The sequence below is a fragment of the Oncorhynchus clarkii genome, chromosome 21, assembly GCF_045791955.1.
Source record: "Oncorhynchus clarkii lewisi isolate Uvic-CL-2024 chromosome 21, UVic_Ocla_1.0, whole genome shotgun sequence".
In the NCBI taxonomy this organism is placed as follows: domain Eukaryota; kingdom Metazoa; phylum Chordata; class Actinopteri; order Salmoniformes; family Salmonidae; genus Oncorhynchus; species Oncorhynchus clarkii.
The window spans coordinates 35,169,820-35,185,502 of NC_092167.1; the positions used below are offsets into that span (position 1 = coordinate 35,169,820).

At 44.7% G+C, this 15,683-nt stretch overlaps 1 protein-coding gene across 1 annotated transcript; it reads right to left on the reverse strand.

The window, feature by feature from the left end:
- Positions 1 to 1,532: 1,532 nt before the first annotated feature.
- Positions 1,533 to 11,237, reverse strand: LOC139379213 (uncharacterized). The gene is made up of 17 exons (XM_071122024.1): positions 10,925 to 11,237; positions 6,721 to 6,810; positions 6,338 to 6,465; positions 5,990 to 6,133; positions 5,834 to 5,902; positions 5,560 to 5,736; positions 5,233 to 5,329; positions 4,816 to 5,039; positions 4,485 to 4,638; positions 4,187 to 4,398; positions 3,442 to 3,559; positions 3,051 to 3,256; positions 2,835 to 2,952; positions 2,559 to 2,728; positions 2,045 to 2,104; positions 1,777 to 1,927; positions 1,533 to 1,696 (listed from the first exon to the last, which is right to left on the reverse strand). Exons 1-17 carry the CDS (start codon positions 11,235 to 11,237, stop codon positions 1,533 to 1,535), a joined length of 2,595 nt encoding a protein of 864 aa, XP_070978125.1.
- Between the last annotated feature and the right edge of the window lie 4,446 nt (positions 11,238 to 15,683).

Here is a 15,683-nt window from a genome sequence, read left to right on the forward strand (position 1 = left end):
CCAGTGGTTTAATCAGCTTCTTGACATGCCACACCTGTCAGGTGGATGGATCATCTAAGTTGAAATGCTCACTAACAGGTATGTAAATAATTTGTGCACATAACATGAAATAAGCTGTGTATGGAAAATTTCAGGGATCTTTTATTTCAGCTCATGAAACATGGGACCAACACTTAGCGTTATTTATATTTCTGTTCATTTTCAGTCCATATACCCACAATGTATTTGTCTAAAAAAAAGTGGTTAAACTGCCTACCCTCTCAGCAGAGTCAATTTTACACAAACGCATGCAAAACAGGTAGCCTACATTAAATATACGAGTTCAATCAAAACGACGACACCCTAGCTCATGAGCTGTCCATAAGTTAAGAGTTGAATGCTTGGCGTTTTCACCGATCATGCTACACCTTTCAAACACCTTTCATTACATTGTTTTGTAACTAAGTTTTTGAATTAGAAAATATCTTACGATTCCTGGATCTCTGAAAATGCCTACAGTCACATTTGTCTCAGAACAGTTGTGCAAACAATTCCAAAAATAGGCCTATGCCATTGCATAATCAAATGCTTCCAACCAAACTACAGGCCTACCATTGTTGGATGAGCATTGGTGTCTAGCTGAAGGCTAGTTGTCTGGAGCAATTTGACCAGTCAAATGTGATTCTGATTATCAAATCAACTACACTGACACTCAAGTAGCCTGTTAATGACACTTCCATCAATGAACAAGCTGGACCACCGCCAACTTCAAAGATTTTAATTGGCTGAATCACTGCTACCAGGATATGACTTGTGCCAACTGTCGTAGTGCAATCTAGACCTATGCCACGTTCTGATGGGACCAAATTCTAGGCATAACCAAGTGATCAGACACTCAAACACCCTTTGAATTCAGACATTGAAACAGCATGGTACATAAACAGCAGCAATAGCCTTATATTGTTCTGTCTACAGAGGCTTTAAGTTATAGGATGAGTAGGAGTCATCTGTAGTTACCCATTGATTTGGACTAATATAGCTTAATGCCACGAGCTTGCTTTACTCCATTTCTAGTAACACTAGCCTCAACATGGTCACACCTTGCTGCCAAAATGCAGTTTATGGATGTGTGCTTCGATTATTCAGGCCCCATCCTGCAGAAGTTGACCAAAAGTGGCAGGGTGGCCACAGTTAGAATTGCTGATCACCCCTTAAAGACCAACACGTCGTAAGTGACTAGGATGAAAGATATTCAAATGCGTCGCACAAAGCATTTACCTAGCCAACTTAGTTACCAAATAAAGTCCTCACTTGTGATATAATCCCCAAACTGGATGCAGCCACATCCCATAACAATCAGGACAAGGTACAGATTGTAAGAAAATATTTATTAAGAACCAGACTGAATTATATTCACAAACACTTGATTCATTCAGCGGTTTCATTTGTTCCTGTGGAGAGAATAAAATTAAGTTAGATCTCATCTAGGAATATGACGTGTAGAATAGATCTCTCCATCTCATACCATTGTATGGAGTGACTGGGGTCTGGGCCTAAGTGGTTCCTTTAGGCTGGTTCATTTGCCAGCTGAAGACTTTGACATATTTAGCCCTAGGGTTGATGCCAGGCATTTCCCTCCCAGGACTAAGGCCTGTGTTGGAAGTAGTTGTGGAGGTCAACGGTCTTCTGGTAGTGGGTGGAAAGGTGGGCTGAAAGGCTATGATTGGACAGAGAGCCAGGTGTAAACAGCTGTAGCAGTTTTACCACCCTCATTAGCTGCACAACTACCACACTTACTTTTTACAGGAACTCTAGTCAAGATGGTGCCGACTCCTGGAGAGTCTGCCTCAAACCGCCAATATGCAAACAGCTTGTATAGGTCACTCAGTGGATAGACACACCGAACTGTCACCCTAAAAAGAGAACTGAACATTAAAGCCACAAGTGCCTGTAGTGGGAGTTAATGACTGACGTAAATATTTTTAATTCAACCAATGAGGTAGTAGATTATCAGTGAAGTCACGTACACAGAGGCAGTATCCCTGGTTTTGACTGGTGCGTTCACAGATTGGCCCTTGTGCTCAACGTCGATATCATTTTCGTAGGTAACATGCTGATGGTCAACCTAGATGACAAGCGACATCACAAGCCTGAACATGATTCATTGAATATCAAACTGTTGCAAGCCATGTCTAAAAATGAAATTGTTGTTCCCTTGTTAGGCCTCATGAGAAATATAGACGCCTGTCAGTCAAAGTCTGAATATTAATTTAAATATTCAGCCTGTATGCTGACGGTTTGAGATGGAGGATTACTGATCTCGTGGACCGATTCTGCGCCTGAACCAATGACGGGATGCCTTGATAACAGCAGTAGTTCAGGCGTTTATTTGGACGCATCAGGATTGGGCAAATTCAGACATATGTAACCAGAACTAAGTCATGCAGCTGAACAAACTAAGCTAGATGAGTTCTGGGTTACCAGATTAGATGCTGACAACCTTATTTGAAGTAGTCACTGGTAGGGCCAGTCACTTGATCATTTGAACAATTCAAACTGTATGGGTTGGACAGTTATACCTGGACCCTGGTACCACAGGTGTGGAGTCCAAAGCTAAAGAGCACCCTGGTGTCATCCGTCTCTTGAGGCCTGCAGGTGGAGTCCAGGAGAAAGGTTCCGTTGGGTTCAGCTCCAGGGATGGCCAGAGTCACATCAGTAACCACTGTCACCACCCCTTCAGTGGAACACACTAGAGAAAGTTGTGTTAGAGCTGGGCTAGAACAAAGTGAATTATCAACACTAAACAGTCAGGCAATAAATTATGTTGCAGGCAAAGATGAGGCACTAGTAGTTACCTATGACCTCAGTAGTCTGGAAGAGACAAGCTTTGGCCAAGGAACTCTTGACCTCCAAGGTCTTGGGAAGTCGTGAGTGAATTTCAAATGAGCCGTAGAACTGCTTCAAATTGATGTCCTGGGGGAAAAAAAAGAGCAGGTACATTTTAAATAATTATAACTCCTACTTGAGCCAACGACAAGCCAATTTAAGCGCTTGACCAATTAGCATCTCACCTTATAAGTGTAGCCAACAGAGAAGAGGGGCACTTCCAGGGTCAGACTCTTGCTGTCATTCTGCATGATGTAGCCCCGCTTGGCTGCCAGATTTGTTGACAGAATGTAGGGGCCAACACCCACCTCCCACAGGTAGTCAAATGGCTTATGGTCCATCTGGAAACTGATGCTTTTCTCATTGCAGACGCCTTTGAAGACCGGAGGAACTGACGAAGAGAAGGTCGGCCCAATAGTTTAGTCAATAGTGCCAAGATGACATCAGGGGTAAACAGTGGTAGATCGCTTGGCTGCATCCACGTTAGGCAGTGGTCAGAACCAGAAGGCTCGGGAAGACCATCTTGAGAAATAGCATTCCATCCTAGGTCTCTTACTGAAGTTCAAGTCAACTTACAGACATCATTGAACTGAGCCACGACTGAGGCCAGGTAGTAGAAGGGCTCCTCTTGAGGCAGGATGACCAATGTGTAGTTGATGTCCATCGAGAACTGAAGAAGCCCCTCTGGAGAGTACTATGGATATGAACACTCATTGAGAAACAAAATCTTACAGCCACATATTAGGGGTGAATCTGAGGTCCCCAAAACCCATTGGAAAATGTTGAGGAACCTTGGATGTGCTCCAATGAGAAGTGTCATGAGAATTTTCTATCCCAATGATTATAACTACAAGCAAGCTTTGACCAATTCCCAAGGTTTGTAAGACCCTGGGTTTAATAAATAGGAAAAGACTCAGCTTATGCAAAAGGAAATCCTTTATTCACGAGAAGGTGCTAATAAACCTATAATGCACACAGCCTTCTATATAACTCCTACAAGTGCATCTGTTCCTCCCTGGGGGGAGGGGGGGGGGGGGGGACTTTCTCCTGTCCTTGGTTTCACAGTACTAACACATGTGTTGTCAGTTCCTCTTTATCACACAAACACAATGTTCCCACTCTCTCACAATATTCTAGTATTGCGTCTAAACACATCATCTCAGCTTCTGTAACTAGTAGGGTGAAATACTTCAGTCATAACTCTTAATGTCATTCAGATTCTCTTACTACTTCAAACGTAAATTCCCTTATCAAGAAGCCATGAGGAAATACTGAGAAAAACCAGTAGTTCATTAGAGAATAAAAATAAGTCTCTCTTTACCAGCTTGTGAACAACGGCATCCTCAAATGGCACCCTGAGAATGTAGGCATGTAGGGTACTATTGGGCTGGGGGACCATGGTTATGACGAGGCCACTTTTATTCGCCTCTAGTATGGTGAAGTTGTGACCATTGAGCGTCACAGCCACCAGGTCAACATCGTAGGAGAGGTTCCCCAGGTAAACAGTAAACACACGATCCTCAAGGACCGTTTCTGTGGTTGGGGGGGGGTAACAAGTGTCATTAGCAATTATGACCATGGAGCTGAAGAGCCACTTCGGATAGGCTAGTAGAACTTACGGTTAATGATGGAGAGGTGCTGGATCAGAAGGGGTGTGTTCATGGGCCTGTGGAGGCGGAGTCTGGTCTCCACACCACAGTCATCAAGAAAGATTTGTTCATAGTAGAGATGGACCACATAGAACTCACGGTACATGTTGCCCATCACAAAGCTCTGGAAGAGTTGAAACCGTTATGAAGCATCTGCCATTAGGTTATATGGTACAAAGTAGAATATTCAAGGTGTACAGAGGACATGAGTGACTGAAGCCATTTGCAGCTTCTCTGCATCAGAATACAAGGTAAGCGTCTGCATGTGAAAGGTCAGATGCCGGCCTAGTAAGCTACTAACTTTTCTGTATCCTCCGGCAGCATTGAAGGGGATGCTGATCTGGACAGTGGTGTCACTGATGTCCAGGCTGTAGCCTCGCTCTGCTGGGATGGGCTCATCCAGGAGCTGCCCATCCACCCCCATTGAGATCTTGATGCTCTCCAACCCAGAGAGGCCAGAGACCAGCGGGGACAGTAGAGTGGGGGTCTGCCAGACCAGCCCCGCCCCATCATACATCCCTTCATCTGGAAAGAGATTACAAGTGTTAAGACCCTGTGAGCAATTCTTCCTCTGCAACTGAGTGATCAAAACATGTCACAGATCTGAAATAACTTCATAGGTGAAAGTATTATTTGCTTAACTGAGCCATCACTATTGCTTAGGACAATCAGGTCTGATCCTTGATTATGTGGAACCTGATATTGCACTGGAACTTACTAGTGCTGCACGCAACAATCCAGTCCACCATCATAACCACCCATCTCTGCCTGGAGAACAGTATGGGATGGACCACCTCCACCACTGAACCATTGATCTGGAATTGAAGAATGGATTTAGTGTACTTGCCAACAGTGCAAAAGGGGCATTTCAGTAGTCTAAATAAGTGGCTTCCTTCCCACCCTGCATAACCCTGGTTTTAAACATTACGCAATGTAAAACCCTCTTGGAATACAGCCACCAGTCTAGGTCGTTAATGTCAGATTAAGCAAGCCTGAAGACAACCAAGATAAAGGAAGCCATTGAACAGGACATTTAAATCCTCACCATGGAGACAGACCCCATGACAGACCGTGGTGTGTAGGGTGAGCGGAACACCAGTCTCCCCTGGGTGAAGTGGAACACGTAGCCCAGCTCCCGAGCCTCTGAGAATGACATGGGAATCAGCTGCTGCCCCCCCTGCTGGAACATCACCTGCCAGGTAGACGTGGCAGAGCTGTGGGCCTGATGGGGAACAAGAGACAGGGCATGCATGGTGGTATTGGGGACAAACTGGTGGGGCTCATCTAATTGATAATTTGCCAAATAGCCTTTAGCTTACTTTAGCAAGGGCAGCAGTCCAGGCATCCGTTGTACCAGACAGACAGGAAACGTCACTCCTCATTGACACCTACAGGGTAACATAACACTCTCCTATAAAAATACACAAGCCCACCTCCACGAGCCCTGGATACAGTCTAGAGCCATGCATCAGTACCTCCATATAGTTCTCCTCACAGCTGACTTCTCTGGGGGACCAGGGTAGAGGGAGGGAGCAGGTTGCAGTCACAGAGTAGGTGGCTTCCACTCCATTTGCATCAATTGTGATCAAGTTAAAGCTAAAAGTGAACACCTCATCGTCCTAAGATACAAAAACAAGACCTTCAACTGAGATACCTGGTAGTAATTTAACTAGAAAATATAGTTTAAAAGCCCTTCCCATATGCACAGATATCAACTCAATGGCTACTCCACATTGGTTCAATGTAATTGAAATGTTGATTTAACGAGTGTGCCCATGGGTTGTGGCTTTGAAAAGACCACAATGCACAGAAAATATATGAACCTGGTTGTCAGTGTGGCAGGAGAAGTAGGAGGCTCTGAGTTCAGCATGGCCAGGCAGAGGGAGGATACTGAACATGTAGCCACACTCTGACCCATACTGCTTAGTGATGGGGTGAACGCCGTCAGCATCTAGATAAGGGTAAAGCACTGGGTCAAATCAAATGATTTGAATATGCTCAAGTCGAGTACTAAATAAAAATCAGTTTATTCTTAAGTGTTCCAACAGGCACAGTGAGAGACTGAAATATACTGCAGGGAGAGACTTCCTGTCAGCACCAGCTACCAAACCCTGGCCAAGACATGTTAAGATGCCAGGTTCATAAGCTGACCAAGCCTGGTTTCAGGCCCATTTTGCATCAGAATTAAGGTTAAAAGCCTACTTACCAACCGCTTCAAAGCGAGGTTTGTTCCCAGCAAATGAGAGTTGGGTTGTTACCAACAGGTATCGATCCCGGCATGCAGTCTCAACGGCCCCTATAAAAAAAAAGACACACAAGGTGAGAATCTGAAGGGTGGAAGCTATACGATTCTGACCAACAAGTCATACCAGTGTTCTATAGCTTGTATAAAGGCTAATCTGACTAAATTTAAGTTTCTTACCTCTTGGAAGGTCAGAACATCTTACACTAGGCCATACAGACAGGAGTACAACTACTCTGTAAGAAAAACAATAGCACAGGTCAATAAAGGTTGCCAGCGTCAAAACACTTATTCAAATCACTTATTCAAAACATTTAAGCCCACCACCAAACTTACCCCACCCAACACCCGAAAGCCATTGCTCCGTAGAAGTGTCTAACCCTAGCTAGGAACAGCTAGTAAACTACACCTGCTAGTTAACACAACATCAACTATCACGTACTGACAATATACTAGACAAAACAACAGTTGATAAGTAGCATGTTCTCTGGCACTTTTATATGGGGGTGGTGCTGTGATTGAGGTAATTAATTAGCTAATTGGGTCACATGGTTGGCCAGCTTGCCAGAGCCTAGGGGCGCAGCTAAATAGTCTGAAGTGGATTCCTCTACTCATCTCCTCTCCTTCCCCCTTTCTTAGGATGTGTTTTCCATCTCCACTGAACAACAATATAAACGGATCATGTAAAGTGTTGGTTCTATGTTTCATGAGCAGAAATAAAATATCCCAGACATTTTCCATACGAACGAAAAGCTTATTTCTATCAAACTTTGTGCACAAATTTGTTTACATCCCTGTTAGTGAGCATTTCTAAGATAATCCATTCACTTGACAGCTGTGGCATATCAAGAAGCTGATTAAACAGCTTGATCATTACACAGATGTATCTTGTACTGAGGACAATAAAAGGCCACTCTAAAATTTGTCACACGACACAATGCCACAGATATCTCAAGTTTTGAAGGAGAGTGCAATTGGCATGCTGACTGCAAGAATGTCCACCAGAGCTGTTGCCAGAGAATTTAATGTTCATTTCTCTACCATAAGCCGCATCCACCCGACCTCATAACCACAGACCTTGTGCACGGCGTCTTGTGGGCGAGTGGTTTGCTGATGTTAACGTTGTGAACAGAGTGCCCATGGCGGCGGTGGGGTTATGGTATTGGCGGCATAAGCTACGGACAACGAACACAATTGCATTTTATCGATGGCAATTTGAATGCATAGAGATACCGTGATGAGATCCTGAGGCCCGTTGTAGTGCCATTTATCCACCGCCATCACCTCCTGTTTCAGCATAATAATGCACAGCCCCATGTTGCAAGGATCTGTGCACAATTCCTGGAAGCTGAAAATGTCCCAGTTCTTCCATGGCCTGCATACTCACCAGACATGTCACCCATTGAGCATGTGTGGGATGATCTGAATCGATGTGTATGACAGTGTGTTCCAGTTCTCGCCAATATCCAATAGCTTCGCACAGCCATTGAAGAGGGGTGGGACAACAGCCTGATCAACTCTATGTGAAGGAAATGTGTTGCGCTGCATGAGGCAAATAGTGCTCACACAAGATACTGACTGGTTTTCTGATCCACCCCCCTAAGGTATCTGTGACCAACTGATCCATGTCTGTATTCCCAGTCATGTGAAACCCATAGATTAGGTAATTTCATATTCATGGTACAGAATAATCCTTCACTATGTCTGAGTTTACACAGGCAGCCCAATTCTGATCTTTTTTTCCACTAATTGGTCTTTTGACCGATCACATTAGATATTTTCACATCAGATAATTCTCAGAGCTGATCTGATTTGTAAAACAAAAAATCAAAATTGGGCTGCCTGTGTAAATGCAGCCTTTTTGGTGAGTTTAGTGCCCCAAGTCAAGAGTTATATTTTCACTTGGCAATGGGCTCATTATATGAAATACATTTAGCTGGGATTTTAACCAACTTCACAAATTTGCAAACATGTTTTCAAGTTTTATTGGGCATTCAACCGAGCATCTTCCCTGTAACAGCAATCAAAGCTCCCATCCCAACTATCGCCACACCCACATACTGCCCACTGCCCTGACCTCTGTTGGAGACTAGTGTATTAAATAGGCAGCAGAGATTAGAGGGCAAACGTTGAGTTGACAGGGTGTTCAATAGAGACAGTGACGGTGTCATTGGCAGGGTAGGGACACTGAATGGTCAGCCTGAAACAAAACACAATTGTTAAGAGAACTGAACATTTGAATGTTAGTGTGTAAATAGTGTGTGTGCGTGCATCCATGTGTGTTGTTACCTGTAGGGAGAGTCTTGCGGATGAGGCCCTCCCTCACCCTCCCTTTGGCAAATCCGACCATGACTATCTACCTGCTTCCTGTTTACAGACAAAATCTCAAAACAGGAAGTACCAGTGACGCGCTCAATACAGAAGTGGTCTGTTGAAGCAGACACAAGGCTACAAGACTGTTTTGCTAGTACAGACTGGAATATGTTCTGGGATTCATCCAATAGAATCAAGGTGTTTACCACATCAGTCATGGGCTTCATCAATAAGTGCATAGATGACTTCATCCCCACAGCGACTATGCGAACTAACCCAAACCAAAACCATGGATTACAGGCAATATCGGTGCTCTGCTATAGGCTATAGCTACTGCTTACAAGAAAGCCCGCTACGATCTCCGATGAGACATCAAACATTCAAAAGGACAATATGGGAGGAAGGTGGAATCCTATTAGACCGGATCTCAATCTCCGTGGCTGATGAAAGTAAAGCTTTTAAAAAGTTTAAACTCACAAGGCCACCGGGCCAGACGGAATACCAGTGAGCGTTCTTGGAGAATGTGCAGAGACCAGCAAGTGTCTTCACTGACATTTCCACTCTCTCTTTGTCCCAGTCGTTAATCCCAACACGTTTCAAGTTACCACCATTGTCCCTGTTCCCAAGAACTCCAAGGTAACCTGCCTAAATGAACATCGCCCTGTAGCACTCAACTGTAATTATGAAGTTTATTGAAAAGGCTGGTCATAACACATCAACACCATCATCCTAGACACCCTGAGCCCATTTCAATTTTCGCCCCAACAGTTCCACAGATTACGCAATCTCAAATGCACTTCACAATGCCCTCTCCAACCTGGACAACAGGAGAAATAACTGGGTGGACAGCCCATTACAACACTGGGGCCAAGCCCCCTTCCATCCAGGACCTCTGTATCTGGCGGTGTCAGAGGAAGGACTAAAAATGGCCAAAGACTTCAGCCACCCAAGCCATAGACCGTTCACTCTGCTACCGTCCGGCAATCGATACCGGAGCATCGGCCAAGCCATAAGACTGCTACATACTTAATGAAATGGTTACACAGACTATATGCATTGACCCTATCTTGCACTGACTCTACGCACACTCACAAGTATTCAGCGCATGTGACAAGTATAATACATGTTTTTACATTTTAGTCATTTAGCAACACTCTTATCCAGAGCAATTAGGGTTAAGTGTCTTGCTCAAGGGCACAGTGGCAGATATTTCACCTAGTCGGCACTGGGATCTGAACCAGCAACCTTTCGGTTACTGGCCCAACGCTCTTAACCGTTGAAGTTTCAAATGCATTCTGACATTACTGAAAGTGTAGGTATTTTAACATTACTATTGTTTAACAGACAACACTTTTGATCAATGAAATATTGAATCAGTCGTCTTCCTCAAATGAAGGGGATGATGAAATCTTTGCAAGAGGGAGGGAATCTGATTTCATTGGTCCTCAAGTCGCGGCTCAGGCAATATATTCAGGATAAATTGATTTAACCCCGAGTAAGCCTGCCTCAAGCAGGTTATTTATGAACGATTAATTGGCATAAAATTTTACCTGGCTAAAAAGGTGAGCCAATTTCATGGTACTGGTTATCCCGAGTAGAACTCAGAGTTGACCAAAGTTATCTAGAACTCCTGAAATCTGATTCGTAGTATCGGGCTCTGATTCTCATACAGTACACTAGCAAATTCCCCTCAACCTAGATGAGACATAATATACTGTATACTCAACACGTATGTTTATTTCATAACTCCAACTGGAACTGGTGATATGCCCACAGAGGCCAAGGTGGGGGAGGAACATTTGGGGGAGGTGAGCACATGGGCCTCGATCAGTGTACGCTAGAGGATGTTGGAGACCTCCTGCCACTCTGCTGTCCTTCGGCAGCAGGCGGTTCAAGGGAGTGGCGACACTGGAGAAGCCCCGTACAAACCCCCTGTAGTACGAGACCAGGAAGCTCTTCAGCTGCTGCTGGTTAGTGGGAATGGGCCAGTCTTGGACAGCCCACACTTTGTCCTCCATAGTGCTGATTCTCTCTTCCCCCACTTGGTGCCCCAAGGACACCTCTCTCCTCATGAAGTGGGATTGCTCAGGGTGGAGCTTCAGGCCTGCGGCAGCCACCCTTTCTAACACTCCATAGCGCCCCCAGGACAGACTGGAAGGAGCTGCCATGGGCCAGGATGTTGTTGAGGTAGACCAGACACTCCTGTCAGGGAATGCCAGCCAGCACCCTATCAATCAACCGCCCAAAAGTAGCTGGAGCGTTGCGCAAGCCGAAGCACAGGACCTTGAACTGCCAGTGCCCTCTGTTGGTGGGCGAAAGCAGTCTTGGCTCTGGGGAGAGGAGAACCTGCCAGTGACCACTGCGGAGGTCCAGTGAGGGAGCTAGGAGGACTTCCTAACCAGGTTCAGTGACTCTTCGATACATGATATAGGGTATGACTCCTTCCTGGTTACCGCATTCTGTAGTCCGCACATAACCTCAGCTTATCCCCCTTCTTAGGAATCATGACTATTGGTGCTGCCCAGGGGCTGCCTGAGGGCTCAATGAAGTCTGCCCACTGCATCTCCAACGGCCTTGTCTGCTGTCTCCTGGTGTGCCAGTGGGATATTGCTGGGATGCATCTTGATGGGCCGAGCGTCCCCTCGTGCTGCACCAGAATCTGACCCCCCTCCTCTTCACTCAGAGCAAAGCTGTCTCTGAATTCTAACAGCAACAGCCGTTCCTGCTGCTCGGGGTCAAGACCATCACAGCTCCTCTCCCATATCTATCTCACTGCGGACAGTGTCCTCTTCTCTCCCATATGGGGTGGCTGGGCTGGCCCAGGCTCACAGATGGACGTTTCATTGAGGTAGCTGGGGAAAGTAACACACAGATGGGGGTTGTGGGCTTGAACCGAGTCCAACCTAGTACAATGTCCGGCCTCACCAGGGTTACTGTGGACTCAGTGTCCACCAGGGCAGGGCACCCCCTCCACAGTGACAGCGAAGAGACAAAAGTCCCCAACACCGTTCCGGCCCACCACAACAACAGGCTCCATTCTCATGCAGCAGTCTGCTCCTGAGCTCTGTGGGACTTTGGGTAATCCCTGCACAGATGGCCTGGCTGGCCACACCCCCAGCAGACCAAGTGGCCAGAGCGTGTGCTGCATGCTGTCTGTAGTGCAATAGAACGATTGAGTTTAGTTATTTTCACACAGGTTTCTCTGGGCTGCACTGCACCACAGCCCACACAGTGTGTGTACTGTATCGACATGCCCCCACGGAAGCTCCAGTCCACACAATCTCCAAGGCTTTCTGTAATGAATCAAACACGACAGCGTCTTGGGTTTACAGAGAATGGTGCGACCCCCCAACAAATGGGGAATGGAATTAAAACATTTTCAGGGGGGGGTCACTCAGTTGGTTGAGGGGCAGCTCTCGGGGAACTATGGGAGGGGGGTCCTGGGGGGCTGGTCGCCTGGCAGTTGGGCGCTTGGGCCGATGGCTGATGGGGACCCGAACCAGCGATCTGTTTTTTGGCCTTGTGGGAGATCTGTCAACGTGCCCTTGATTAGGGCAGTGACCCTGGTTGCTTCTCTGGGTCACTCTGGAAGATGGCTAATGTGATGTAGATGTTGTGCAGCTTCACTGCAAGTAGATCTACTTTTTTTATTGAATAGTACAACATAAAGAAAAATAATTACAAAAAAAGATTAGTGCAAGCTAATATACGGGCCACAAACAGGCAAATAACTGTGCAGCACAAAAGTGGTGTGCAAAACGGCATCTCGGAACGCACAACTCATCGGTGCTTGTCACAGACGGGCTAATGCAGCAGACAACCACACCGGGTTCCACTCATATCAGCTAACATCAAGAAGAACTGTGGGCACGCAACCACCAACACTGAACAATTGAGGAGCGGAAAAACATTGCCTGGTCCGACAAATCCCGGTTCCATCATGATGGCAGAGTCCCGATTTGGTTTAAGCAGCATGAGTCAATGTCCCCATCCTGTCTGTTGACAACAGTGGTGTAATGCTGTGGTGGATGTTTTCCTGGCACACGTTAGGTCCAACACCGTTCACCTGATGACCGAGGTCAGCCTGCAGGCGCCCGGCCTGCCACAAGGAGTCGCTAGAGCGCGATGAGCCAAATCAAGCCCGCCCGGCCAAACCCTCCCCTGGACAATGCTGGGCCAATTGTGTGCGACCCTATGGGACCCCCGATCATGATCGAACCCGGGTCTGTAGTAGCGCCTCCAGCACTGTGATGCAGGAGGCCCTTTTAGCGGGCTCTCTTGTATGCATCCATGTCCTATTCCCTCTGCTCTCGGTGATGCATTTTCTTCTTTGACGCACCTTATGTCTAAACTTCTTTACAGTGAAATGATCTTGATTTGTGATCTCAACTGGTTGGTTAAAGCCGGTGTCTGATGGTTTAAAAATGTTTTGTAATTCTATGAATCTTACCCAGTTGATTAACTCACCCACTCGCCCAAATCTTAAATGCCCAGATAAATCTACCCTTATTGATTTGATATTAACAAATGTTCCACATAAATATTCTGCGGTTGGTGATTTTTGTATTGATTTAAGTGACCATTGTGTTGTTGCTGCTGTTAGAAATATGAAGGTTCCTAAGACAAACCCACGTTTTATATGTAAGAGAAATTTGAAGTGTTTTAATGAGCAGGCTTTCTTTCATGATTTGTTTTATTTTGACTGGAGCAAGATTGAGCTTATCCCTGATGTGGAAACTGCCTGGATATTCTTTCATTATGTTTATTTCCAAATAGTAAACAAACATGCCCCATTCCGCAGGTTCAGGGTTAAAGGGCGGGATAATCCATGGTTTTCTTCTGAGCTGTCTTGTATTATTCACAACTGTAATCTAGCCTGGGCTAAAGCAAGGAAATCATGTTCTGATGCTGATTGGCTTTTTTTTTAGGCACTTACGAAACAAGTGTACTTTTCTTCTCAGGAAGGCCAAGTCTGAATACTTTATGTCTTTTACCACTGATAACCTGAATGACCCTAGAAAGTTTTGGAAGGCTATTAAGTCTATGTCTGGTAACAGTAATGTTAATGAATTACCGTCATGTGTTTTGAAGGACTCTGTTGCTGTATATGACAAAACTGAAATGCTGAATTGTTTCAAAGAAAACTTTGTATCATCTGGTAGGCTGTTTGATTCAGTGTCCTCTGTCTCTGTACAACCCTGTGTGGATGAACCAGTGAGAGCTGGTCAAACTTTTAGCTTTTTGCCATTCTCAGTGCAGGTGGTACAGAAAGCCATGAAATATTTAGATCAGAGAAAGCCTGCAGGTCCTGATCTTTTGGATCCCTGCTTTTTAAATCTGGCAGCTGATTTCATAGCTGAACCACTTACATATCTGTTCAATCTAACCCTGGAATGTAATGAAATTCCAAAAATCTGGAAATCAGCATTTGTCCTACCACTTTTAAAAGGGGGAGATCCAACTCTTTTAAATAATTATAGGCCAATCTCAAAGCTGTCACCCCTGTCGAAAATACTTGAAACCCTTGTGAGTGAACAGCTAAAATAGTTTTTATTTACTAACTCTATTTTATCAATGTACCAATCGGGCTTCAGGAAGAAGCAAGCACAATTACAGCAGCCATGAAGGTTTTAAATTATATGTGTGTCTCACTTTTTATTGATCTCTCTAAGGCTTTTGATACAGTTGTTCATGCTATACTAAGGCAGATATTGTCGAGTGTAGGTCTTTCAGAGCATGCAGTTGCATGGTTTGCTAACTATCTGTCTGATAGAACTCAGTGCACTCAATTTGATGGTCTTATGTCTGTTAAATTGTCTGTCTTTAATGGTGTGCCCCAAGGCTCTGTACTTGGTCCTCTCATTCACTATTTATTTTAATTATTTAGACAAAAAATGTCCAAAATGCATTTTTATGCTGATGATACTGTTATTTACTGTTGTGCCTAGTCTCTTACAAAACCTTTCCAGTACATGCAAACTGCTTTTTATACGTTTCAACATACCTTGTGTCAATTGAAGCTTATCCTCAACACTGACAAAACTAACCTAATGGTGTCTTTTAAAGCAAGAAATAGACCTCTGAACCTTTCACCTATTACTACCTGTCAGGGCAAGGAGATTGAAACCTCATATAAATATCTTTGAATTTTAATTGTTGACAGCCTCTCTTTTAAATTGCATATTCAACAACTTACAAAAAAATTGAAACTGAAATTGTGATTTTATTTGAGGAATAAGGCCTATTTTTCTTTTGAAGCCAGTAGGCGGCTAGTATCAGCTACATTTCTTCCTTTACTAGACTATTGGGGATACTTAATATATGAATGCTTCTGCTCAGTGTTTGAGATCAATTGACACCCTTTACCATAGCACTTTGAGATGTACTTTAAACTGCAAAACCCTTACGCACCACTGCATTTTGTATACCAGAGTTGGCTGGCCTTCTCTAGTCACTCGTAGGCTCAGTCACTGGTATACTTTTATTTATAAAGCCATTTTGGGTTTACTACCATTTTATTTGTACATTTTTATTGTTCAGAAATGTGATAGGTACTCTTCATTCGCTGGACTTTATCCTGCTTACTGTTCCAAATGTCCAAACTGAATTTGGTA